This window comes from Manis javanica, chromosome 4 (assembly GCF_040802235.1).
Source record: "Manis javanica isolate MJ-LG chromosome 4, MJ_LKY, whole genome shotgun sequence".
Classification (NCBI taxonomy): Eukaryota; Metazoa; Chordata; class Mammalia; order Pholidota; family Manidae; genus Manis; species Manis javanica.
Window position 1 is genome coordinate 164,217,225 of NC_133159.1, and position 26,884 is coordinate 164,244,108.

A 26,884-nucleotide genomic window follows, 5' to 3' on the forward strand; every position below is an offset into this window, starting at 1 on the left:
TCAAGTATGTTTTAATCTTTGCATGGCTCCACTTCTTCAAAAACAAAAATCTGTCACTCAGGCTAGCAATATGACACAAAGTTAGCCACTTACTGACTGAAAGTAATAAACTACAGAGTAAATTCATCAGAAATATTTTGGTAGTCACGACAAGAGCTAATACTTATATAGTACAGGCAGTGGTCTAAATGCTTTCTTCATATATTAGCTCATTTTGTCCTCACAATCACATTATCAGGCAGGTACAGTTTTAGCCCCATTCTATAGACAAGGAAACCAATGTGCAGAGAACTGGTCACATAGCTAGAGACTGAATCCAAGCTGAGGACTCTAGGAATGTTTAAGTAGAATGTGGTTTTTTTCCTCCGCATACAAATATCGTACCTTAAAACAAACAAAAAAGCCCATGTGCTCTTTTCACTACATTGCTTAACTGCTTGTCATCTCTTTTGACATAATTTGGCATGCCAGGCCTCAACTGTGTCTCTTGAAGTGCCATTCTCAAGGCAGGAAGAAGCCTTGCCCTCCTTTCTTCAACTATCCGTTCTCTAAAATCCACATTAATCATCATCTCTTTCTTTTCAAGTTTTCATAACTCCACCTCTTTGTCATACCAGTCACCAATTCTTAATTAGCAATTTACATATAACTTTTTCAAGAGATTCAACTTCTTAAGGGAACGACTGTCTTATTCATAGGTGGATTCTCAGCACTTAGTATATGGTAAGCATTTTTCAATGTATTAAATGCAACCTTTCCTTTCTTCATTTTATCCCTTTTTGTTGTTGTTTTGATACCAAACTGAGTAATTTCTTTTTCACTCTTTTTATTTGTTGCACATTAGAAACACATACACTGAAACCCTCAAAACTTTCTTCCTATTGTGTTGTCCAAAAAGACTTTTAAGACCAGTTATTTGTTCTAGATCCCCCTCAGTACTTATGTAATCTTTTGCAAATTCTAGTTGCAAGTGGAGACAATTACATTAATTTTGAACTTTCATTTTCTTTCTCCCCTTCAGTTCTACTTGTAAAGCCATAATTAGCATATACATCAAAGCAATTCAATGTAATAATATGTAACAACTGTCCACTTTGTAACAGGCATTATGCTTAGAGTTGGGAGTAAAGCAGTGAACAGAGCAGACAGTACCTCTCATTTGAGAGTTAGTTTAATGGAGAAAACAGCAGCAATCAGGTCAAGATGACATTGTCCAAAAAAGAGCAAGTACACATTGCTCTGGAGGGTAAGGGCAGATAAACTAACCGTGGGGTCAAGGACGGCCACCCAGAGGAAATTATCCTTACACTGAGGTTTGAGAATTCATAGGAGTAACCAGGTGTATAACCTCTGACATGGCAGTGACCACACCTGACATATTTTTTCCCTTTCCCAAGTGTTTGTGTCTGTGGATGTTTGTTTCCTTTACCAAAACTCTAAAGCCTGCAGCCAACAATACAAGTTTTTTATTGAATTGTTGATGACAGTAGGATAGGAAAGATGAGGATTCTAATCATCTAAGCAGTCTAACCTGATAAGCCTCCTTCCAGCTTTTCCCTCAACATAAGTTGTAGAAACATTTGCCAAACCTGAATTTACTTTAGTCATTTGGTGTGCCCTTCATTTTCTGACTCAGATGACAGTAGGTATTGCACTAGCTAGACAGCCCTTCCTCTTAGCACTTCCCAGGCTTTGGGCCTCTCTGCATTTCCCCAGCTCCTTAGAACAGCTTCCAGCACCACCTACTGCAATTGTGCCCATGGCCGCACAAGGAAAAGCCCAAATAGTTCTTAAAATCAATGATTCAACCCAAGTGACTCTCAGCGGATCCTAACCCAAGACAGGGGGAAGGAAGGCTTAAAAAAACAGGAAAAAAAATAACCAAACAAGCTACCTTAAAAGAGATTTTCATCATTTAAATGTATGGGCCTCAAATCACCTTTTTTCCCCTAGCCCCTCTGAAAGGAAAGGTGTTTAACAAAATTATTTCACTGAGGTAATTTAAATTGATAACTATCTTAGGAAAGTGATTAAGCAATATGCCTTTAAAAACATTTTTGCCCTTTCACTCAATATATCACTTCCCTGAACTCACTCTAAGGAAATAATTTGAGATATCCAATAAGACTTGTGTACCAACAAAAATCAAAAAAGCAAAACCAAACAATCAGAAGCACAATATCAAAACATAAGCATAACAACCAAAAACACATTGATCACAGTAATGTTATTTTAAATAGCAAAAAATTAGAAACAATATAAACATCCAACATCAGAACAATTAAATGATTATCATACACCATTCAGTGTATTATTATGAAGATATTAAAAACCTCCTAATTTAAAACAGATGAATGGACAAATGATGTAAGATTGGGAAAAATCAAAACACAATACTATATATTTATGCCATACGATCCAATTTTTAAAAAATATTCAGATAAATCCTTAGAAAAGAGGTTATAGGGGAGGATCTGCAAACTTTCTGGTGAGTGAGCTGTGGAAAAAATAGTCACAGTTCATTTTTATTTTAGTCTTCATACTTTTATGTATTTCCTACTTTATACTTCTCTATATTTCACAGTTATCAAGCATTACTTGAATGATCGGAAAGTAAGCTATTTGCAAAGGAAAATCTTTCGCCTGTGTTTGTCAGTATAATTAACTGATATTTTCTTTAATCTGCCCGTTTGTCCATATGACCCAGCGTGGCTCAAAATTAATCATGATCCTTTTTCAACCAAAGCTCCCACTTCATCCCTCACTGTGTCAAATCCTAGAAGATCTAATGATTTGACCAGTCAAGCAATATTGTATCAGCAACCTAGCTATCTTAGCACCAACAAGCTACCTGTTTCTCAGTGGCTATGTGCCCATGGAGTCATGATTGCCAGGCATCCTGTTTCCATCTATATCTTTGTAAACAAGCATTTGGACCAGCCTTAGCCCTGACTTGATTCCTACTTCATTGGGCAGGGAAGGAGGGAGGACAAAGGAAGGGAACAAAATAAAAGGTAGAAGAAGAAAGCCTAAGTTTAGGTTAGAATATGGATGGACAAGGCAGAAGAGGTTAGGGCCAGACAGAGTTATGAGAACAAAAATGAAATAAAATACATAGGGGAGTGAAAGGAAGGGTAATTTTTGATCAGAAAAGGCAACTATTTGCCATATTATAATAACAATGTGCTACATTATTAGCCTACACACTCCTGGTCATACCTCTTCATGTTAATGGAATAAACGATAACAAAAGGATTGCACCATTTTAGTGGCCACAGAGGACACCCAGGTCTCTGAGGCAAAGATCCATGGTTGTCTAGAGCCTTCAAAGATGATGCAAAGATCCATGGTTGTCTAGAGCCACTGTGTGATGGTGATAATAGCTAACATTGAGTGATTACTAGGTACCAACAATACTAAGCACACGGCACACATTATCTCACAACAAACCCATCAGCTAAATGTAATTAATATCTTTATTTTAGAAACCTAGAAATAATTGACCAAGAAATAACCAAACATTTCTGTACCTAGAGTGTATCCTTAGCAAAATTATGAGCAAATAAGGGTGGACAGGTAAGAAAAATAGTATTTCCTTAATGCCTATGATATGATGGGTACCTCACCTCACTCACCACTTACCAAATCTTACAAAGTACAGAGTCCAAAAACAGTGACTGAAACATGAATTCGAACACAGGTTTTGAACCTGTCCTAGATAGTCTGGATCAAAAGCCCAGGGTCTTGCCTCCATCCATAAGACTGAACAACTGGGACATTGTAGGAGTCCTCTAGGGTTAGTGTGAGGATAGACCTAGCATCCTAGGGCAGTGACTTCCACTTCCAACCAGCCCAGCCTCTGTGGACTGGACAAGTAATGGCGTTAAAGAGTCCTGCGGGGACACTGAGGCTATGTAGCCTAATCCAGTAGGCTTCATCCATTGGTGAATACCCCTCAACCAAAACCAATAAACACTTCACACACCAGGCTTTGTGTTGGGATTACAAAAATGGAATCCATTCTCTGCACTCAAGGAAATGACTATCTACTAGGAATGCACATCCTGTAAGGACATACTCTTGGACGTTAGTGTAAATCATGTAAAGCATATTTCACCCATTCAATAACTATTGAGCACCACTGTGTGCAAAGTATTGTGTCAAACCTCACCAAGCTTGCATTTTCAGAAAGCAAACCTAACCACTTTAATCCTTGGTGAATTCTAGCTCCTTGGATTATCAAACTATTAAAATTTGAAGATGGAAGGTTAGCATGTTAGTATAGTTCAAGAACTGGCAAGGAGGAAGTAGTCATCTGAAAAGCTGCACATTTCCCTACTACCAGTCCATCCTTTCCTTAGCCCTTCTTACTGTCACTGGACCTCTGCTAAACACAGATTAGGCATCACGTAAACTGTTGTTGAATGAATGGATGACTGTATTGTTTGAAAGGAGTTATATAAACCCAAATACAGAATAAAGAAGAAAAGATAATTTTCCCATGGCCATGATTTCAGAAAGTGAGAGACTGGCGAAGATCGTGGAGTAATGTATTAGGGGCAGAAGTCACAGACCACACTCCCTACCTCTCACCATTAATGAGGGAACTTCTACAGCACTGAGAAGAATGTCCATTTGGTAGATCCAACTTGGATGACTTGCAATGATGGGAGTACCTTTACCTCAGATACTATTATACATTTGTTTGTATGTCTTCCGGCAAGCTATACAGCAGCTAGGGAGTGAGTTCCCTGCTATATTGTGAGTATATGCATCGACATGGATTTCCCTACTCCACTGTAGGAAAAAAACATATAAGCCCCTTCTTTGAGTAGTAAAAAATGAACATAGGAGTCTTTCCTTTAGTTAAAAAGAAACTGAAACAAATCACTTGTAAGTAAGAATGCTTTATTTATTCAGTTGCTGAATCCTTTGTGACGGCAAGAGAAATAGAGAATACAAAAATACTTCTTGGGGAGCTAAACAAGGAATGTATTTGCTGATCAATGAAATAGAGGCAAAGGCATCAAATATGGTTAAATTTCACTATGTTATGCTCTCCACCATAAACAACAAATGTCTTTTGTTTTCCTAGTTTTCAATCCCAAGAGACAATGAATCTTGACAAATTGTTTTACTAATGAAGCCCATCTTAACACACCTAAAATTTGAATGTCTATATTCCCATACACATCAATGTCTATGAAATAGGTTTTATGTAATTGTGGGCAATAGTGTAGTTGATGATGACAGGACATAAACTACCTGTTGTTAAGCTTTTCAGTTACAAATTAACTTAAACTAAACTTGCTATTTTGCTCTTACCTGACTTAAAACTGAGTCTTTTGTTTCATGAACAATAAAAATTTTCAACACTCTGAATCAAATAAAAGTGTTTTAACAATCTGCCAATGTGACACACAACACAGTCTTGTGCTTTTACATAACTTATTCCTCAGTGTTACTGAGGTTGGTCATAAAAAATCTGCAATAGAACAAGTTGCGGCTGTATTGCTACTTAGAAAATACGTGGAGGACGTTTTTCAATTTGTTTCAATTAATAAGGATCAATGACAACTTATGTAGACCCTTTTACGTTTTAAGCACTGTGCTAGCTGCTTTGCAAACATCTATCTAATCCTTACAGAAGCCCTGCGAGGTCCTCATTATCTCTGCTTTACAGATGAGAAAACAGGGACAGAGTAGTTACTTGCCACACTTAATGTGGCTCATATTGGGCACCCCCCCACCCCAACAGCAATTACTGCCTTGAAATTGAATATCAGCCCCAACAGCAAACACCCAAATTTAATTTTCAAGCATCAAACTCTTAGTTCTGAACACTTGTCCTCAGGTATTATAGGTTAAGACAATTTGGGCAATGCTACATAATATACAAAGGTAAAAAGATGCTTAGGTGAGGGTCACATAAAAGCCAGTGATGCCCAATAAAGTTCTCCCAGTGTTTGAAAGCAGAAAATCACCCCAAATACTACTTAAATACCTTTATCGGTTAGCTTTTGCATTACTTTAAAATTTTGTAACAGTAAAAAAAGACACGATTACCTCGCCAATATCAGGCACACTACAATCATGAAAGAAGAAATAATCCCATGCAGTTCAGTTACTGGCCAGATCTCAGCCTTTGCAGCAGCTCCGCATTCCTAATTTGTAACTACATGTTCTGCATATGATACACTTAGAATTGTAAAATGAAAAAAAATCCTCAACAACTCAGGAGTCTTGACCTTCCTACACATCTACCTTTTGCACTGGCAGAAAAAAATAGAGGCTGGGAGTATAGGAAATATCTTAACATTTTACAAACATATTGGACAGACGGGCAGGGAGAACAGGTCTGAGTTATCAGATCTATACACCACATGAAAGAGACAAAAGAAAACTGCAGAGACTAGAACTAAGGAATCTCAGTTTCCAATGCCAAACTGTCCCTGCACACTGGCTCAGACTCAGTGGGTGGATTATTAGAAAAATAACCCAGTTTCTGATCTGACAAGAAAACATGTAATAGAAAAACTGAGGGGAATGGACAATTTATCAACAATTTAAAAACAAAATTTACGAATCCTACCTCCTAATCTGGCTTTGGCCAAGACAATGAACGGTGTATCACTAGATAACCAAGATGGGTTGAACATAAAACATACAATCATTAGAATAGCCAATCTCTAGACCCAGTGCCTTCAAAACTCTAGCCTATTTCTACACTATATTGCAATTCCTCTTAGAAACCAGAAACACCATAGCACATTTCATACAGTCTTATAGGAAATTTTTATGAATCTGCCAAGAACGATGACCTTGGAAGAAAAACTTTTTTGTGATATCCAATAAAGCAGCCACTAGTCATATGTGACTAGTATAAATAAGGAAGTGGATTTTAAGTTTCTTTTGATCTTAATGTAAATTTAAATTTAAATAACTATCATTGGACAATGCAGTTCTAGATATTAATTTTCAGCAAATAAAAATGCATTTTTAAAAAAAGACTCATTTCTTTAAGACACAACAAAACAGCCAGGAAATCACATTATTTGTTCAAAAAGAATCTTTCTCTGAGTAAATCCCTGAGTAGTAATTATTTATTGCCACCAAATCAGGCATGAGGAAATAAGGGAATTCAATGGCAATCTCAGCTTCAACCTCTCAGGTGTCTGCATTCCCAGGATTTCTCATGTATTCCTTTGAAGCTATTCCTATCTTTCTTAAAAATAAAAAAATAAAATCTTCTCCATCTGTGGCAGTACTCTCCCTGGGCAGATCCAATGACCTGGTGATCTGGGCCTTCCCATCCTCTAAACTTCATAGCACCATGATCAGAGAACACCTTAATTGTCATGGTTCAATAAAAAAAAGGGAAAGAAAACAGGCTTTGGCACTAAGAAGAAGAAAAATCAGGAACTGAAAAAGAAGAAATGAGGGCCATTCCCCCTAAACAGTTTTTCCAAGTCCATTTATGAGGAAAATCTTCAACTTCAGGAGACTCAAAAAGCTTTTCTATATGAATTTTCCGATGCTGGGATAGGCACTTCTGTTGAAACATTTCTCACAGTCAGTACATTTTTAAGGTTTTCTCCTAGGTGGGTCCTCTGGTGCCTGATAAGGTTAAAGCTTTGACTGAAGCATTCACCACAATCAGGACATTTATAAGGTTTCTCTCCTGTGTGAGTCCTTTGATGAATCACCAACGTGGAACTCTGACTAAAAGTTTTCCAACACTCAGAACATCTGTAAGGTTTGTCTCCTGTATGTGTTCTCTGATGTCTAATGAGATGGGAGCTGAGGCCAAAGCTCTTTCCACATTCCCAACATTTATATGGCTTCTCTCCTGGTTGGATTCTGCATTCTCCTATCATACTGCCATTTTGACTCAAATTTTCTTCAAATTCAGAACTTTCATAGAGTTTCACTCCTATATGCATTTTCTGGTGTGTAATAAGGCTTAACTTCAACTGAATTTCTTTCCGCATTCTGTACATTGATAGGGTTTTTCTCCTATATGTATTCTCTCATGCTTTATTAGAGTAGAATTACAACCAAAGCTTTTTCCACTCAAGACATTTGTAGGGCTTCTCACCTGTGTGTGTCCGCTGGTGGCAAATCAGGCTGGAACTCTGACTAAAACTTTTCCCACAGTTGGGGCACTTATAAGGCTTTTCTCCAGTGTGAATCCTCTGATGTTCTATTAGGACATAACTATGGCTGAAGCATTTCCCACAAACAGGACATTCATATGGTTTTTCACCTGTATGTGACCTATGATGCTGAATGAGGTGAGAGCTGCTACTGAAACTCTTCCCACAGTCAGGACACTTACAGTTTCTCTCCTGTGTGAGTTCTTTCATGAATAATAAGATGTGAGGTATTGCTGAAGCTTTTCCCACATTCTCCACACCGGTAGGGCTTTTCTCCTGTGTGTGTTCTCAGATGCTGAATCAGGTGAGAGCTGTTACTAAAGCATTTCCCACACTCAGAGCATTTATAAGGTTTTTCTGAGTGGGTCCTCTGGTGTGTACACAAATGAGAACTATTATTGAAACTTTTCCAACATTTGGAACATTTGTAGGGTTTGTCTCTGAAAGAGGAGATCTGCTGGACAGAGGCAATGCAGTGTTCTGGATCCCATCCCCAGTGACTGGGTTTCTCCTCCTCTTTTCCTGTTGAATTTCCTTGATTCTGTGGGTTGCCATTGTTCTCATAGGAATCATCACCTCTTTAAGTTGATCTCCTTTACAGTTATTGTGTTGAATGGTTTCCAAATTATCCTTCCTTTCATTTCCTGCAAGAATAAACAAATATTCTAACATATTCCCTAATCTCTGCCAGGGGAAGGAAATTCTAAGTTGCAACAGAGGAGAGGAAATAACAAAGTAGAGCTTCATAAATTATTTTATGTTCATTATTTTAAAGCTAGTTTTTACTTCTTTTACTCTGTGTTCATCAGAAGCAGGTGAATTTTTTATACTTAGTAACAATACTAATGAAGTTTTGTATGATTGTCAGCAATTGCCAAGGGGGATACCAATCTAAAAATAGTTTCCTTAAACTTTATTAGAAGACTGAAAAGAAAAAAAGGGATCTGAACTAGGGGAGAAACTGAATAAGCTACATTCTGAGATGAAAAAAGACAATACCTTAGTTAAAATCTGAGCAAATATAGGAATAACAATCATGCCCATTATTCATTAAGAAATAAATAAATTTGTACATGGTATCTCATTAATCCTGAAAAATATGTGAGACAGATATTAACATTCACTTAAACATGAAAAAAGTGAGGTTGTAAGAGTTACTCTAGCTTGTAAGTGACATAGCAGGGACTCAGATTAAAGTTTCTCTCATTCTAATGTCCTAGTCTTTCTATGTACTCTGTAGCACATCTTAAGATGAATCTCCAAAGGATTCATATCATCTTCTTGACCCCTCACCTGTAAAAGGGCTTTTCAAATTCTCCCTTTCCATGAAGCCATTAGAATCTGAGACCAATAGCTTTTGTTCTTTCTCCATCACAGTGATCACAGCCAGGTTAGGGATCACAAATCCTGTGGAGGGAAAGAGGTTAGGTTTGCAAGCATTTGTTAAAATTTATTCTTCCTTCCTTCCTTCCCAACCATTGTAACATAACAATTGTAGGCACACAATGGTTTGTGAACCATCCTCAAAATAAGAAACACAGTCTTTAGAAGTCCTTTTAGAAAATCTTATCTCAGATGCCAAGTGTTTAGAATTAAGGGTTAATCCAATTTACCTTTTCTAAGGAAATAACAATAAAAAATTCAATCTTCACATTAAAGTCTGAGGATCAAGCTTCAAAACTAGAATGCTAATATTCACTGTCCACTCAGAGATCAAAAATATTTATAATTGACGAAACAAATCTGTTTTGTGGATAAAGCACCAAGAAGACTTTAAAGAATCAATATGCCGCTATGAGCAGCAGCTACAGAGAAAGCACACTGTATAGAAAGAATAACTTCATCCTTGATGGAGAACAAAAACTTTGTCAATTTCAAAACTTAAGATTTATATAACAAGAAATTAGGACAAAAGAGGGCTGGAATAATCACAGCCAATAACCCCTAAATACAAAAGGGAGGCTAATGAAGGATCTTTTCCTTGTCTCTGACTCTCTAAGTTCATAATCACAATGTGTCTTTCAGCCTAAACTTTAGCTTTTGTAGGTAACTACAATCCCTGACCTACTTTAAGAGACGGAAAAATGTGATCTATTACTGAAAGGCAATATATGGCCTTGACATCCATTTCAGGATATAGAGACTAATATAATACAGGAAAAATGAGAGTCTAAAAGGATATATAAAGGCACACATATGGAAAACAAACAAACAAAGGTATATTTATCATTTTCACCCTACTACTGCTTCTCATGTGCCAGGCACCGAACTAAATATGTGTATTTCTCATTTAATTCTCACAACAGCCCTCAGAGGTATATGAACAATAACCAGCATTAGGTGAGCAAAAAAGGCATTAGGAACCTTCCCACGGGCAAACGGCCACAAAGTGGGAGAGTAGTACTCAGTCCCAGGCCTGTTTGGACATCGTCTTTCACACTTTGATCTATTACAGTCAACTTAGAGCAGGAAACAGAGCGGGGAATAAACCCAAACTGCAAATGATCCTTAAGGAGGACCCTTACTTTGGAATATATTGACTGGATTTCTAAAAAACAGATTTACATTCCAAGACGTTAGGTCAAAGGGAGCTAGCATTCCCTAAGCACCGTCAGCAATTAGGGATTTGTTATCGGAAAAGGTGAAACTAGTCTAAATCACAAATATCCCCAGGGTTTGAGTAGGATAAAAAAAAAAAGAACTATACATATTAATTTTTCAAGTGTTCGAATGGAATAGTGTTCCGCCGCCCGAGTTACACGTTTCCATGGAAGTCTTTACAAAGGAAGCCGCGCCATCATTTTCCCTAAGAAACCATTAATTTTGGTAGTAGATGAACCCCCAGGAACAGTGGCTCAGCAAAGCGGTAGCCTACTCAAGGCCATTAACAGTATTAAAAGGCTGTCATTCCACAGAGAAGGGCTGCTTTCAGTGTCTTCAAGCAGAGTGAATAGGATGGGGCCATGCTTGGGATGAGAATGTCTTCCAAAGATGCGCTGCCTGAAACTTAGCTTTAAGAACCATTGACAGGAAGCACAACTGGGGTACACTGCGGGGTAAGTTCCAAGAGACCAGATCCAGCCGACAAGATCCTTTAGGGACCCCGCAGGCGCGGCGGCCTCGCGACGGGTGAGTCTGGGCCCGCGCCCCTCGCAGCAGGGGGTCCCCCTCCGGGCGGACACCGCAGCCTGGGCGCTGCGGCTTCCACTCCTCCTGCCCGCAGCCCTCGACCCGCTTCCCCCCGAGATGGAACTCACTGTTCTGGGCGCTACCCAAAAGGCGCCCTGCACCCCCAGCACGCCCAGCGCTCCGGGAGGAAGGAGCCTCGGCTCCCTCTGACCCCACCACCCGAGGGTCCCACACTCCCAAACCCGGCGCACGGAGATGGGAAATTTCCCCACCTCCCCGGCTTGGCCCGAGCCTCTCTAGGAAACGGTGCAGGCTCGCTCTCGTTGATCTTAACCCGCAGGGTCCTGGACCTGAAGGAGCGCGCTGGTGGATCGCCGTGCCTTGCGCCCTCTGATGTTGGCGCGCGGTGATTCTCATTCCTCACCCAGAGTCCTTACAGTAGGGGCCCGACTGGAGCTTGTACTTTCCCTTGCCATCAGAGCATCATCGGATTTATCATCACCGTCAGAATAAAAATGAATTATTTCCTAAGCGCCTGTTGTTTCTGTTCCCACCGCTGTGAACCGAGATCACACACACACACACACACACACACACACACACCTGTCTGTGAAACAGGCATCCTTCCATATATAAAGCAATTAGTTCACAAGACACCCTTATTAGTAACACCCGGAGAAGCAAACTCTCCTCTTTCATTACAGAGAAAATAGAAGCCAATCCCTTCATCTCCCCCATATCAAATATGCAAATCTTAAGACTGCTGCCCCGCCACTCTCTTTCTTCCCTTCTGTTCAAAAGAGGATTGGTCCTTCCTATTTAAAACAAGCCCTTCTCTGGTATTCACTTTCCTTCCCACCTTCTTGGAATTCCTACACTATCAACTAACTGCACAATTCTCTCACGCCCATCTCAAAATAGTCCTTCAGCTTTTCTTTTTTTTTAAATCTCACAAGGTTTCCACTTTATCTCTTCCCACCTGCGTTTTAATCCATGTCTCCTGCAGCAAAAACAATAAATCACCAGGATCACCAATGACCTCTGTGTAGTTAGTGCAGTTGGTATTTTTCAGTTCCCTAGTCCTTTTCCAGGAGTTTTGACACTGCTGAGAACTCCTTTCTTCTAGAAACACTCTTTTGAAGTGACACCGCACTCTTCATTCCCCTCTGATATCTCTAGTCAGTCCTGTTAGTTTCTTACAAGCTTGATCTTTGCTAAATATTGAGGTTCCTCAAGGCCATTCTAGACCCTCTCTATCCTGGAATGTTCTCTAGGAACCTCTTTCATTCCCACATTTTACAATATCAGCTACACAGACAACTTGCAAGTGTTTATCTCCAGCCCAGGCTACCTATCCAAGTTCTTCACCATATAACCAATGGTCTACTTGACATCTCATATCAAAGGTCTCAACAACACCTCAAAAACAAAATGTCAAAATTCAAAATCTACTCTTACTTCTCCCAAATATACATTAAACACAAAATAAAATAAACCTGTTTCTCTTCCAATATTCTCTCTCAACCATCCATCGTTACACAAAAGTCCCTCCTTTTTCCTTACCTCCTGCATACAATCCATAGCTAAGCTTCATCTATCGTGTACTCGTACACAATTCTCAAATCCAGGCCCTTCTCCCAACCACCAGGGCCATCCTGAATTCAAGCAACTATCACCCCTCATCTGCAGGATTTCTGTAGCATCCTAACAATCCTACAGCTGTCCATCTTTGCCCCTTCTCATCCAGTCTCCTCAATGAATCCAGAGTGTTCTTTTCAAAAGATAATGTGATTCTGCCAGCTCCCTTTACCAAGTTAAAGCCCATTCATCCTTCAGACTTCAGCTCAGACATCACTTCTTCATGTACGTCTCCTCTCCTTGAACCTGCATAACCTTGTGTAACTGCCTCAAACAACAGAGTGTGGAGGAAGGGAAGAAATAGAACTTACTCTTCTGCCTGCTCTTAGAACCAGCCACCGGGCTGCAAGGAAGCCCAGGCACTCGCAGAAGCCACGTGAGGCGCTCTGGCTTGCGTGAGAAAGGCTTCAGAGGACTTCAGACCCCAACCATCATCAGACTGCAACCACGTGGAGTCCAGAGTGAGAACCACCTAGCAGAGTCAGTCTACCCCCAGAACTATGAGAGAAAATGCTAAAATGATTATTTTATGTTCCAAGCTACTAGGTTTTGGAATGAATTTGTTATACAACCACAGACATATTTAGTACATTGATGTGTGGTGCTGCCTTAACAAAAACCTAAAGAAAGTGTGGTATTGCCTATGGGAACAGGTGGCAGGCAGGAAAGAGAAATTCCTCGAGTAGTGTTAGTGGAAGACTAAGGACCTTAAGGAGCTTGTGAGTGACACCATTCTGTAAAGGTGTAGAAAGTGATCATTTCATGCTTGTAAGCTATACCAACTACTCAACTCTGCCGTAATTGCACAAAAGCAGCCATCTGCAAAACTAGCAAATAGGGGCTGGCTTGTTGCAATAATACTCTATTCACAAAAAATTGGGCAGCAAGCCCACCAGAAGTATTTTGCTGACCCTTGTTCTAGCTAAAGAGGTTTCAAGATAGAATAATAAAAGTGCCACATTGCTTCTTCTCACTGCCTAAGATTAAATGCAAGAGAAGAGAGACAAGCTAAAACAACAACCCTTGAATATATGAGCTAGAACCTGCTCCTTTGAAAACAAATTTTTTTCTCTCATCCCAGCCTCTCCAGATAGAAAACAATGTTAAAATTAAGAAATGGGAAAAGATAAAATATCAGGCACTTCTAGGAAATTTTGGTTTAAATAAGGGTCAGCAAATTACCAAAGTCCTTTTACAGGTCCTAAGGATGTGTCTTGATGAATTTCTATGTTAAACAATAGGCAACTAAAAACTCCAAAGGATCTTGTCCCATAACAACCGCACAAAGAGGCCAAGGCAGAGAAGGGTTATAACATGAAGATGTGTAGGCGTCACTTCTATCTAATAGAGTGTCAAGATTTCTGAAAGTATTGTATCAGCTGGGACTGAGAGAGACAGACACTACAACATGATAAGACGTCTTTGGAGTCCCCAGATTTTATTGGCAGGAAACAGGTGTTGAAAGCTACTCAGTCACAAACATGGGTCACTGTTGAAGAAAACCAGAATGTGTCATCTCAAGATATGCCTCTGGAACAGAAAAATTATTTTAACCTGAAAGTAATTACGAAGCAACAAATGAAGGAAAGCTCTCTCTACCCTCCTGCTTCCCTGCTTAAAAGCAGGATATAATTTCTCCTTAACTGGAGATGATTCTAGACTATTCCTATCAATACGACAGGAACCTGCAAACAAATATCACTATATGAGTTTCTTCCCATATATTTATTTTCTATGGTTTGCTGCCTTTGGAAACCTAAAACTGCTTTATTTTGTCTTCACATTTCTCTACAGATTTATTGTTTGTCAAAGATGCAATATAAACCAGACTTCTAAGACACCTCTTTGAGTTACTCTTTCCCTGAGTCTCTTGCATATAAAACTGAGTTATACATGGTAATAATCTTGCTTGTTTTTCTTTTGTCAGTCTGCTGTTTGTTACAGAGGCCCCAGCTGAGAACTTCAAAAGGCAGAAGGCAAAGAATTTTTTTCCTTTCCTACACTAGCAAAAGGCTACCTAAATTTCCAGACCTTTCTGTTCAGCCTTGTTTTGAGCCACCATGCTCTTCCCACTGGATGCCAAGCTGTTTCGCTTCTCTGAACACAGCTTGTTCTTTCCTATGCCTGTGCCTTTAGTTTCTCCTACAGTGTCATGGCTTCAGGCACCCCTACCCTTCTCCCTCTCCCCTACCTTCCCTCTGTCTGTATAGAACTCACCCACTCCTCATTTCAGCTTAAGTATTATTATCTCCCTGGTTTAGTCTCCCATGACTCTCCCAGGAAGACTTAGGCTGTTTTCCTTCCCAACTTGCACCACGCTCATCATACTGTATTCTACACCCCCATAGGCCCTGACCGATTAAGAAATGGATACGGGTATTAGATAAGGCTCAAAATCACCAGCTTGTCGCAGGCAAAGCTGGAGTGGAGAGCTGGTTTTGTGTCCAGGGCTTCCTATGCCTTCTCATGCATTAGACAGGCTTTGCTCTCCTGGTTGCAGAGCAGAAAAAATTTGCCCCAGAAATTCTAATGGCCACATTCACAAGAAGCAGAGAGCAGCTGAGAAATGTTCTATGGACAAGAAGACCTTACAGAGCCCAAGGGGGGCTGAACTACACACATGCGTTCAGCATTGTCTACCCCATCTCACCTACCAAATAAGTTGCTTTTCTTCACCCCATAAATGAGTATGGGGTAAGGACTGAGGCAGAGGGGTGAAGGATAGAAAGTGCCTTCCACCAGTTACATAAAAATAGAAGTCCTTATTTTATGGGGTTTCAGGAACATGAGGAGCAGGAAAGAACGGCTTTCCTTTACATCTAAAAGCTTCCTGAGGATGGCATTCAATAAACATCTTCGACTGGACTAGAAAATGAAGCCATGAGTGAACTTGTTCACCATATTGTCTTCTATTATAGTGGCTATGTAGACATGTAATCCAGGTTAGCAGGAGAGCTCTCTGAACGCAGGAACCTCATCTTATTCTTACAGTCCAAGTACATAGAACATAGCAGCAAACAATGTGTAAGTCCTGGGAGAGGAAATCCCAGAGCAAAATACCTCTGAAACTGAAATAGCTCAAAGGGAGAAATAAAGTTTAAAATCCGTTTATTGCCTTCAAACTGCAGTCTGGGGCCATCTCTCTTTCTTGCTCAGGCAGAAGCAAAACCAGCCCTTCCCCTCACCTCTGAGGTTCAGATAAGCCCTCCAGTTGCCCAGGTAATTACCCATGGATATGGAGATGAACAACTCTCCTCCCCTGAGGAATGCCTATTGATATGCAGATGCACTAAAGCCAGGTCACATCTTCTGGAAATATTAGTTTTACTTACACAGTGAATATTGCATAGTTAAATAAACTCCTAGGATAAAAGATCTAGTATGCTTTGGGGACATATTCAATTGTGCAGCTTGGAAAATTTACCAAATACGATTATTTTTCCTTTTATTTCCTTGTCTCCTTTGTTCTTTCACTCACTTATTCAACAAACATTTAGTGTCACCTGCTATTGACTTCCTGAACAGGTCAACCTGAGCAGGAGTTTGGATGGTGTGGGTAAAATTGCAGTATTTCCAGAATCTCTTGCCTGGCCTTAGTGCATCTCCATATCAATAGCGTTTCCAAGGGGTGGAGAGAAGTAGTCCATCTCCATATCAATGGTAACTACAAGGGTCAGCAGAGAGCATCTCTGGACCAGAGAGATTGGGTGGGCCCCCAGGCCCCCCAGGCCCCCTCTCTGGCAGCCAGGCAGCCATTTGGGAGAGACAGGGGAAAGCAGAAGTGGACGACTGCTTGTAAGCAATAAATGCGTTTCTCCCACTTTATTTCTCCTTTTGACTGATTTTGGTTTCAAGGGTATTTTGCCCCGGAATTTTCCCCCTGAGTTACAGATAGATTGGCCTGGCCCCTGGCTAGCTGGTACAGGGTACTGATAGACTGAGCTTCTGCCTTTCTCCAGCCATGACTGCTTCCAGACATCAGTGCCAATGAGAGAAACAGCAGAAACTGTCTGCATGTGGGATCCTCCGCGAGTGTTTTTAGCTTCACATTACAGAAGACCTGACATACGGTGCTTTAAACCATAAGGACTTACTATTGACTTAAGAAATGTCTAAGGCAAGCAGTCCTGGGACGGTGGACTGAGCAGCCCAGGAATTCTGGGTCTCAGAGATAGTGGGTCTCTGAACCGACCTACCCCAACAATAGTACTTGCTATGGACTGAATTGTGTGCACCCCTGCTCCCCCCTACTCCCCTTCCTGTTCATATGTTAAAGTCCTATCTCCAATGTGATGGAATTTGGAGGTGAGGCCCTTGGAAAATAATGAGGTTTAGAGGAAGTCATGAAGGTGTGGCTCCATGATGGGATTAGTGGCCTTAATAGGAAGAGCCACGGAGGACTTGGCTCACTTGCTCACTCCCTCTCTTTCTCTCCCATGTGGTGACTCAGGTCAGAAGGCGGCTGTCTGCAAGCCAGGAAGAGAGCTTCTCACCAGAAGCCAGCAGTGCTGTCACCCTCATTTCAGACATGCAGACTCCAGCCAGAACTGTGAGAAAATTAATTTCTGTTGTTTAAGCCACCCACAAGTCCATAGTATTTTGATATGGTATTTTGCTACTCAAGTTTACTAATAGAGTTCTGGTCTGACGACATGATCAGAACACCTTGCACTTGGTTGTCAGTTGTCAGGTTTTATCCTTTGCAGGGATGCTTGTGTTTTGCAACAAAGGTGATTAAAGTGGCAGGCATTTCTCCAAGCCTCAGGAATGTGGGCACAGTGATGCCCATCTCCCAGAACTCTGAGGATTATTTTGATCACTTTGAGTGGTGGGCTTTCTGGTGCTTTCAGCAGATCTCTGGCTCCTTTTCTTCATCATCCCCCTGCCAATTCTCCCTGCATTATTTGGCCTGGGACTACACACAAAGAATTGTTACTAAAACAATCGCTGCTCCAAATTCCTGTTTGACTGACTCGGCACCTCCAGGGTGGAGTCAGAGAAGAGACTTGGCTTAGGGAGGGCATATAGGCTGGCTCAGGGCAGCAAAGATATCAGAAACCCAAGAACCATAGATGCCCCAGTGCAAAGGATCACCTGTATCAAAATTGATACCAAGGAGATTGCACCATCTTTTTTGAAGGTGGCCAGGGGAAGCAGGCGTAGAGGTCGGAGGGAAAATAAATGTCCAGGATCATTTGATTCTGGGACTACAGCAAATCAAAGAGATCAGCAAAGCAGAATCTAGATTGTGCCCATCTCATACCAGCTTGGATGGCTCTGTTTTTGTCATATTAGATGCTCAAGATTCTAAACTGTGTCACAGGTGGCTCCAGAGACAGCCGTTTGGTGAGACTGCTGCAAAAGGTACATTATGCTTCTCAGCAACCCAACCTTCTATAAACTCAAACACTCTTTAGGCAAACATAGAGTGATATTTGTACCAATTAGACTGAACAAGTATGAACCTGGATGTAACGGGATTATGAGCACTGATACTCTCAGTGTGAACCATTTGGAATTAACTATCGGAGGAGGGAAACAGCCAGGTACCACTCTCCAGAATCTTAAGGGTCACGCCTCCTCCTTGGCCACATATTTTCTTTAAGATTAGTTGTCTTCATATCTGCTCATCTTGGCCCCCACCCTATGTAAACCAATCTTCCTCCAGAAGACTAAAGATCAAGATTGGGCAGGCCTCATTCCTGACTATGGAGAAGTCCAGTTCTCAGGGCCAGTTCTAGCTCTTGCAGCCACAGAGCTGTAGAAACCTACAAAACTGGACTCAAATTATGCAGGAACCTGTAACACAAGACACCATCTGGAAATTTGAGTCCATGTTACAAAGCATGGCCCAAGGGCTCGATTCCTTTCTAAATACACCAAATGCTGGGAAGCAGAGTAGTTACCGGTCAAAACTGTGAAAACAGCAAAATTTCTCCAAGACAATTTCACCTGCTTTCTCTTACCAACCCCCTACCTCCAACTCTGCCCCTGCCCTCTAGTTTCAAATTGATCTACCATTAGTGGGCACCTACCAATTGTTCCCTCATTCAGCGCCTGCATTTTATCCTTTGTCTCTTAACCCATCCCTGTAGATAGTGGTATTCTCAAGGGCCAGGTTGAACTGCATCTGTGGAATCATAGGCCCGGAGTTGGAAGCAGGAAAGTAGGTGAAGAAGAATAGTATCTGGTGAGGCCTTCCTGGGCCCAGACACTGTCAAATATATTCACCTCATCCCCACAAACCCCTATATGATACAGGGCTTAGTATTCTAATCTCACATTTTGAGGACACAAAGAATTTGAGGATAATTACAAAGCCTCTAGGAGGTAGAGGGATTGAAGGCCCTCAATAAAATCTTTTCATGCCCTGTAGCTCTCTTTTGAATTCATGAACCCATTCCTTCTCCTGTATTTCCTACTGCAGTGGATGCCAGCCCAGGGGACAAGTTACCCAAGTCACACCCTGGACACCATCTTTGACTATTCCCTTACCCCGTAACCAACCAGTCACCAAATTTTGACCCACCTCCTAAATAAGTCTCGAATATGTCCATTACTCCTCACTCCCACTGTCACTCTCCTAGGTTAGTCCACGAGCATTTCTCATTTAGGTGGATCTCTGTCTCCAGGTTGGCTCAAGAGGTACGTGTCTGCGTGAAGATGAAGAGCTGCAGAAATATACTGATATTTTAATTGCCTTTGAACAATATTCAATTAAATTATAGCATATATGGAATATTCATATGACTGTGCTTGGTAGTAACATGGACTAGTATTAATAAGGAAATTACATGCAAAATACTTCCTGGTTAATAACGTGTTCCATATCATAATGGCAGCTTGGCTGGAGAGTCATACTTTACTTCTATCCAGAACACACCTTTAGTTCCCCCAGACCCCTCTTCCCCAAGACTCTAAATTTCTCATTCAATATTTTTTAGTTTAGATCTCAGCACAAAATGTTATTGATTTTTATGATATTCAGTTGTCAAAAAAGGTATTCAATCTAGGTAGGCAATTGTATAAATAATATTTTTAAGTCTGTCGGCCTGAGTTTCACAGTATATTGCTTTAGGGCAAGCAAACTCTGAAAGAGAGATGATATTATCAGCTTTACCTAATGGGACAAGTAATGCATTGGATTTCCACTGAAGTCAGTAAAGGAAGCACTTTTCTCAGAGAATCATCACACCTGTCATCAGAAAATAATGGCCAAAATTGGCAGGCAGGCAGGGGTTTGTAACTATTTAAAGTAGATGTGGAAATTAATGAATCTGTAGAACAGCCTTAGCAAATGAACAAAGATATCAAGGAACAGGAATGCTAAATGCCCTGCAAAATACAGGGCAGCAATTCTGCAGACTAAAAAATTGTCCTGCCCCAAATGCAAACAGCGTTTCTGGAGAAACACCGATCTGGTCCCGACTCTTCATCTTACAGATGACCCCATTAGACTTGCCTTTCAGGGAAGGTGCCACATATTCAACTTTGTTCTGCCAGGAACCATCACAGAGTCTGGCACTCAAAAGAAGCTTAGTAATTGTGAGGTGTGATATCTTTAAAACAATTCATGTGCTTAGGCATTTTACCTTTTGTCTCAGTTCACAAGAGCCAGTCATCTCCTTGGGGGGATATCAAGACTCCTTACTGAAGGACTGCAAAGTGACAGACTAGGCTGATATTTAGCTTTTGTCATTCAAAAACAAGGTTTTGCTACAACAATGCTGACATTCTTTGCCAGGCTCTTGTCCTGAGAAACAATTATTTCAATTTATTTTCTTAGCATATCAATGGCCTAGTTTGGTGTTTAGAGTTCTTGCTATGGGAGTTCCAGAAAGATGAAGCCCTCTGTCTGAAAGTGAAGAGTTTTAGATTTAAAAAGTGACCCTAGGGGCAGAGGGGAGGTACTATTACCCCCTCATCTCTTCTCTGCCCACCTAGTCTCATATGATTACCTGACATTCCATTTTATATGTCTTTGTTTTTTTTTTATTGTTTTCTTCTTTGACCAGATTGTCAACTCCATGAAGTTCTTTATCTATTTAATTACTGCCGTGTTTCAGTCTCTACAACAGTACCCGGCAGCTCAATAAATATGTATTGAATCAATGAATGAGTTTTCTTTTTTCTTCATTCTCTTCCACGTCAGAAGAAGGAGAGCAAGAAGTAATTTAATTAGAGAGGCTATCTTTAAAGCTTGTGAGCTCATTCACTGGATTTCCCCTGCTTGCAGAGGAAATCCCAAAAACTGGTTCCTTAGAATCACATCCTGAAAGGTCTAAGGACAGGCTCATCTCTGACTTATTCCTCGTTGTTCTGCACTCCAAGTTTACTTCCTCTGCAAAGTTTGTAGGGTGGCAAATGACATCTCTCAAGACACTGAGCCACTAATTCTTCAGAAAATGCCCAGATAAAATAGAGCCAATGCTCTGGGTCCTTGCCTGTTTCTGGCAAACAAACCTACGAATTTTTGCCATGGATGCTGACCCCTTCTCAGTAGTGGAACCTAATGGGTACTAGATCTTTGCAGACCTGCCCAGAGAAGCACATCACATCATTACAGGAAGTCAGAACTCCTTTCCTATATGGTGAAAAGGTGAACACAGGATTTGGCATTAGAAGACAATTCTATTAGGAAATTTGTGCAGTCAGATCCCTGAGTTTTAGCGACCAATGTTCAGACTTTTCTTAGCCACAGAAGAATAAAGGTCCTAGAAAACTTCAGGCTCAGTGACCAAGAATGTACATCTTCACAAAGCATTTGGACCATCAAGTTCTTTGATAGTATGCAAAAATATCAGCCATGTTGTTCTGGGATGAATTCCATGGTGACCCTTTATTAGGGTGGGAATGGGAAGGAGACAGAATTTGCAAAAGGTGGGAAACCTTACAGTATGAGATCTGCACAATGTCAGGTGTAGACAAGTCATTTGTTCCCGATGGTAGTCTGTATTCTAAAATGGATTCTTCTCAACTGCATAACAGAAAAACCTCCAAGTAAGTTATTGGATAATAGAACGAAATTATGGGCTCCCGATCTATAGTGTCATCCTAAAAAGATCTTTCATCTAAATTTAGTGGTCCAAAGCTGATCAAGTGCTTTCACACCAATATGCCACTTATTTCTCACCACAAATCTGTGAAGACATCAGCCGGAAACGTGTCCATTTTGCAGACAGGAAAGCTGAGGATCCAAGAGGGGAAAGGAGTTGCCTAAGCCCCTGGAGCCAGTGGTGGAACCGGGTTTAGTGCCCTGCTCCTCCAGCCCCCACTCTCAGTGTGTCTGCACCACCCCCGGATGCAGCATCCCAGAGAGGATCATAAATGGACTGACCACATGATTTATCACCCAAACCACAACACTTTGGAGAGTGGGAAATGCTCTGTGGATAATTATCTTGAGACAATAACTGGACCCCAGGACTGATGAATAATCACCTTAATCACAGGGCAGAAGCCTGGGGGACAGGCGAGTCTGCACCCTGCTCTGCTCATCTCTTTTCTTTGGCAACAGACATAAATCTTCAGCTCTCCTTTTGAAAGTGAGTGACTTTTCAGTCTTGAGCCATGCAGTTCAATAAACAGACTTGATTGAGTCAAGTAATGAGGAGCCAGTTCTCTTTTGTTTGGTGCCACTGTGTCTGATCAGTTTGGAGACCAAAGCTTGGGAAATATGGTCAGTACTTGGGACATGCAATCAAGAATAAAGGAAAGATAAAGCCATGTGGCTTCCGTAGGACAGAGAGTAATGGGCTGATGAGAGTAGTCAGAAATGACAACCTGGGCAATTTAAGGTCTGACAGCTGTGCATTAGGCAGCTTGTCAGTGTCGTGTGCTTCTGCTGGGGAAGGCAGATTCTATCATGTGGGGAAGGCCACGAGGCTTCCTAGAGTTAGTATAGCTTGTCCCATCTGCCTGGCTAGATCATTTGTTTCCTGGTCACCATTACTACCTCAGTGGTCACTGCAATGTCTTGTTATAGCAAGAACCTGCTCTGGATATAATTTCCCATGCAAAAGGGCATGAGAACAATAATTAGTAATTTTATTTCTAATAATCGCATATTACCTTCACAGAATGTTTTTTATAAGTTTTAATGTTTTACCACTGTTACAAGTTTATGCATGTAAAGTGCTTAAAACAATGCCTAGCATGTATTAAGTTCTATGTAAGTATTTTCTATTATTATTATTTTATTTGATTCTTACAAACACCCTACAAAATAGTTTGAATAGGTGAGACAAGGAGAAAACTGCGCATGACTGACTAAGTTAGTTTTCCTTCATTACTCAGTCTGTCTGTTTCAGCAACATGACCCTGGTCAGAGTTCTTTTGGTTCTGCTAAGAGCAATGTCTTCAGTCCCATGATCCCATAATTTTATCATTTAAATCCAGACTCCTTCCTGGTCCATGTCACAAGGTAACATATTCCAGGAACACTTGGATATTTGGAACCTTGAAGCAAGTTCTCCTGCCCCCCAAAGCTCCTGGGCACCCTGAGGCTCCAGTGCCCCTGGGTGATTGGCTGTGTTGGTATACGCTGTGCCCTGTCTAACGCCTTCTCCATCACCGGGTGGTAAAGCAACATCTAGTCACAGGGGCCACGTTTTGAGCAAAGGCATCAGAATACATTTTTGCTGCATTTCCAAAAATGCTCAATGAGCTAGAGAAGAGTTGTCCTCTCTGTCACATAGCAGGACAAGGGCATTGTCAATCTCTATCAGCTTCCAGCGCTGAAGGTGAAGTGAAAACAGTACACAGGCAAGTTGTAGTTGTTTCTAGGGTATATATGGAGAGTTTGCCAAACCATGTCTTTAGAGTAAAAGAAGAATCAAAGGGGAAGGTCACTGTGGGTTTGCCCACTGAGAAAGGTCAGATCTGAGTAGGGCTAAGCAACATGGTAGCCAGCCCAGGGTCAAAGCCTTTTGAGAACTAGATGTGGAAACCAGAGTAGTGAGTCTTGTGTTTGATTCTGATGAATTTACAAGGCTGGTGACATCTTCTCATGGAGTTTTTCTGGAAAGGCCCAGTCCTTGGGCCTGGAGGTAAACTTTTATTGGTGTATAAGCTAGTGTTCTGCAGAGAAGAACAAACATATATATAAGTTCTTATGAGGAATTTGCTCATGCAGTTACAGAGACTGACAAGCCCCGAGATCTGCAGAGTGATTTTGCAGGCTGGGGATCCAGAAAAGCTGATGGTTTAGTTTTCAGTCTGAGTTCAAATACCTGAAACCTAGGAAAAGCCAATGTTTCTGTTTGAGTCCAAGACAGAAACAGCACTGATGTCCTAGTTCAAGATTGTCAAACAGGAAAATCCTCTCTTACTCAGGTGGCGGTCAGACTTTTTGTTCTAAGTAGACCTTCAACTGATTGTTTGAGGCTCACACACATTACACAGTCTGCTTTATTCAATCTACTGATGTAAATGTTAATTTCATCCCCAAACACCCTCAGAGAAACACCCAGAATAAGGTTTGCCCAAACATTTGGGCTCTCCATTGCACAGTCAAGTTGGCACATAGAATTAATCATCACGGTTGATATCAAAGGTGCAGCAGAAATTACAGTCATTTGGAAACGGCTATAAGCAGAAGTGGATGATCTTGATACACACACCCAGGGAGATGTGCAGCTATCCAAGGCCCCTGCAGAGTGCTAGAACTCAGGGAAGGCATAAAGGAAATGAAGAACCACACATCAGCCCACCAGGGAGAAGTGGTACTGCCAGAGAATATTGCTAGTATCCTTGGGCTGAGAGCACTTTCTAAACTGGACTGTTTAGAATGCACATCTTAAAAATGCACTGTGTTTACTGATAAAATGATGAGAAAATTGAGAAAAGGAATTGTAATCAGAATTCTATTAATATGGTGTCTGGAAGCTGCTTCTGGTGAGGTTTCTCCCTGAGTACTAGGTGAAACCTCAACCTGGACAGGGGGGTTTTGGAGGGAAAGGAGGTTAGGGGTGTTGGGTGGGGAGGGCTCTTGACTCTGAACAAGAAAGAATTCTCAAAGAGGTCGAAGGAGTGTAGGTAAGGAAAGAACTCATTAAAGTGAGAGTAATAGTGAATGCAGCCGCCCTGCAGGCAACAGAGATCAAGGAAGAGCAGAGGGAGGAAAGGGATACTCACTGAACTCCTGCTCGGCATAAGGAAATTCCCTTGCTAACTCGTGAAGCCAGACTCTCCTGGCGTCCAGTGTCTACTTGAATCTGCACAGTGTGGGAACAAAGGCCCTACCACCCCAGGTTTTGGGGGAGCCACAGAGCATTGGATGGACTGAGATTATGTTCTAAGAGCTTCCAAAAGTCAAAGATTTTCAGGCAGGCTACTCAAGAGCATGATCATACAGCTGCAGTCCTGTCCCGGTCACCCAGGTGATGGTAACTTGTAAGCCCAAATCAGAAATCTCAGTAGCCTTTCCTTTCTTGTCTGGAGTAGAACAGAGACAGAATGAAGACATGTACTTCAGTCTGGAAAATAGAATGAAATAGCCAAGTAACAAAAACACTTACTACTGGAAGAGCATGAAGACAAGACACAGTAAGTTGAGCAGTGAGATGTCTTTATTTAAGGCAAAAAGTACACACTTGAAGAAAGGAGAGTGTGGGCAACCTGAGAGAGGAGGCAGACTTAAAGGCTTAGGATTCTGTCTTTTAAGGCTTTCAAGACGGGGGCAAAGGGAGGTGGGGGGAGGTGGTGCAGGCTTGACATGTGGTCTCATGATGTCTATCTCTGGTGAGTATCCTCATCTATAGTCTATCTTCTCGATATTCTGTAAGATAAACTTAACACAGGGAATTTCTTAATCCTGTTCTTCTCCAAGGTAGTGGTTACCCTCAAGCAATGGGGACACATCATTTAGGACTACTTGCCCTGCCTTAAGATAGGGTCGGTTATTGGCTGATTACCATAAAATATGTTAGGAATCTCACCTCCTAACTCCCACGTTAAAAAAAAAAAAGGATCTTAGCCTTAACATACAGTTCCTCCTGTTCTTACTATACTATTTCTATCTCAACATTTTTAGGAAAGTTAATCATGATGCTTGTGCCACTTCCCTGCCCTACCTCAAATAATTATAGCAAGTAATACTTCCTCATTGTTTCTCCCCATTTTTATTCTTTTCAATATTGGTTTTTACATAGTTGTAGTCAAACTATATATAGAATATTGTGTTATATGTCAAATACACAATATACTTGACCAAAGCAAGCCTGCCCCACAGGGGACATGTGGCAACATGTGGGGATGGTTTCAGTTACCAAAACCAAGCAGGAGGGTGTGCTGGCCCACTGGTGAAGGTCAAGGAGGCTGTGAAATATCCTGCAGTGTGTAGGACAAACCCCTGGCCCCCATGGAAGCATTACCTGATCCAAATTGTCAGTGATGGCAGCAGTTGAAAAACTCTGTTATACTTTTTGCAACTTATTTTACTTCACATATAGAGTTCAATATTACTGCAGGGTCTTTGAACTAATTCAGTCTATGTGCTAGCTTGTTGGCACATTGTGGGTACTGAGGGAAACTTAATAATGGATGCATCATAGTCCATTGAGTTAATGTGAAGAAATTTCCACAAGTATTCCCCTATTGTGGGACATTACGGTTAAGAGATTTTGCTCCTAAAAATAACACTGCAATGTACATTATGAAAGTATCTTAATTTGAATTACTTCCTTTGGATTAACTCCCAGGTGTGAGATAGTCTGCTGCAGAAAAGACTCTAAATGTTTTGTGAGTAATATCACATGTTTTAGGTTCTTCAGAGCAGGAATTTGCTTTATTTAATGTTTGAATCACTAAAACATAACACGATGCCTTGCATATGCTGTTTCTCAATAAGTGTTAATTAAATAGAAATTTTTATCATGCAAAGGAAGTACTCCTCAAGATTCAGTTTACTAAGACCTTAAAAACTAGGATGGTCCTGTTTTTCTCCTCTGATCCATGAAATA

At 41.0% G+C, this 26,884-nt stretch overlaps 1 protein-coding gene across 1 annotated transcript in view; it reads right to left on the reverse strand.

The window, feature by feature from the left end:
• Positions 1–4,891: 4,891 nt before the first annotated feature.
• LOC140849251 (serine/threonine-protein kinase TAO1-like) overlaps positions 4,892–26,884 on the reverse strand; it is a 212,864-nt gene continuing 190,871 nt past the window's right edge. Inside the window, 8 exon segments of the mRNA XM_073236240.1 lie at positions 4,892–7,542; positions 7,545–7,595; positions 7,598–7,966; positions 7,969–8,072; positions 8,074–8,340; positions 8,342–8,732; positions 8,735–8,800; positions 9,450–9,563. Coding sequence (XP_073092341.1) covers positions 7,400–7,542; positions 7,545–7,595; positions 7,598–7,966; positions 7,969–8,072; positions 8,074–8,340; positions 8,342–8,732; positions 8,735–8,800; positions 9,450–9,563 — 1,505 coding nt within the window. The 3' untranslated portion in view covers positions 4,892–7,399.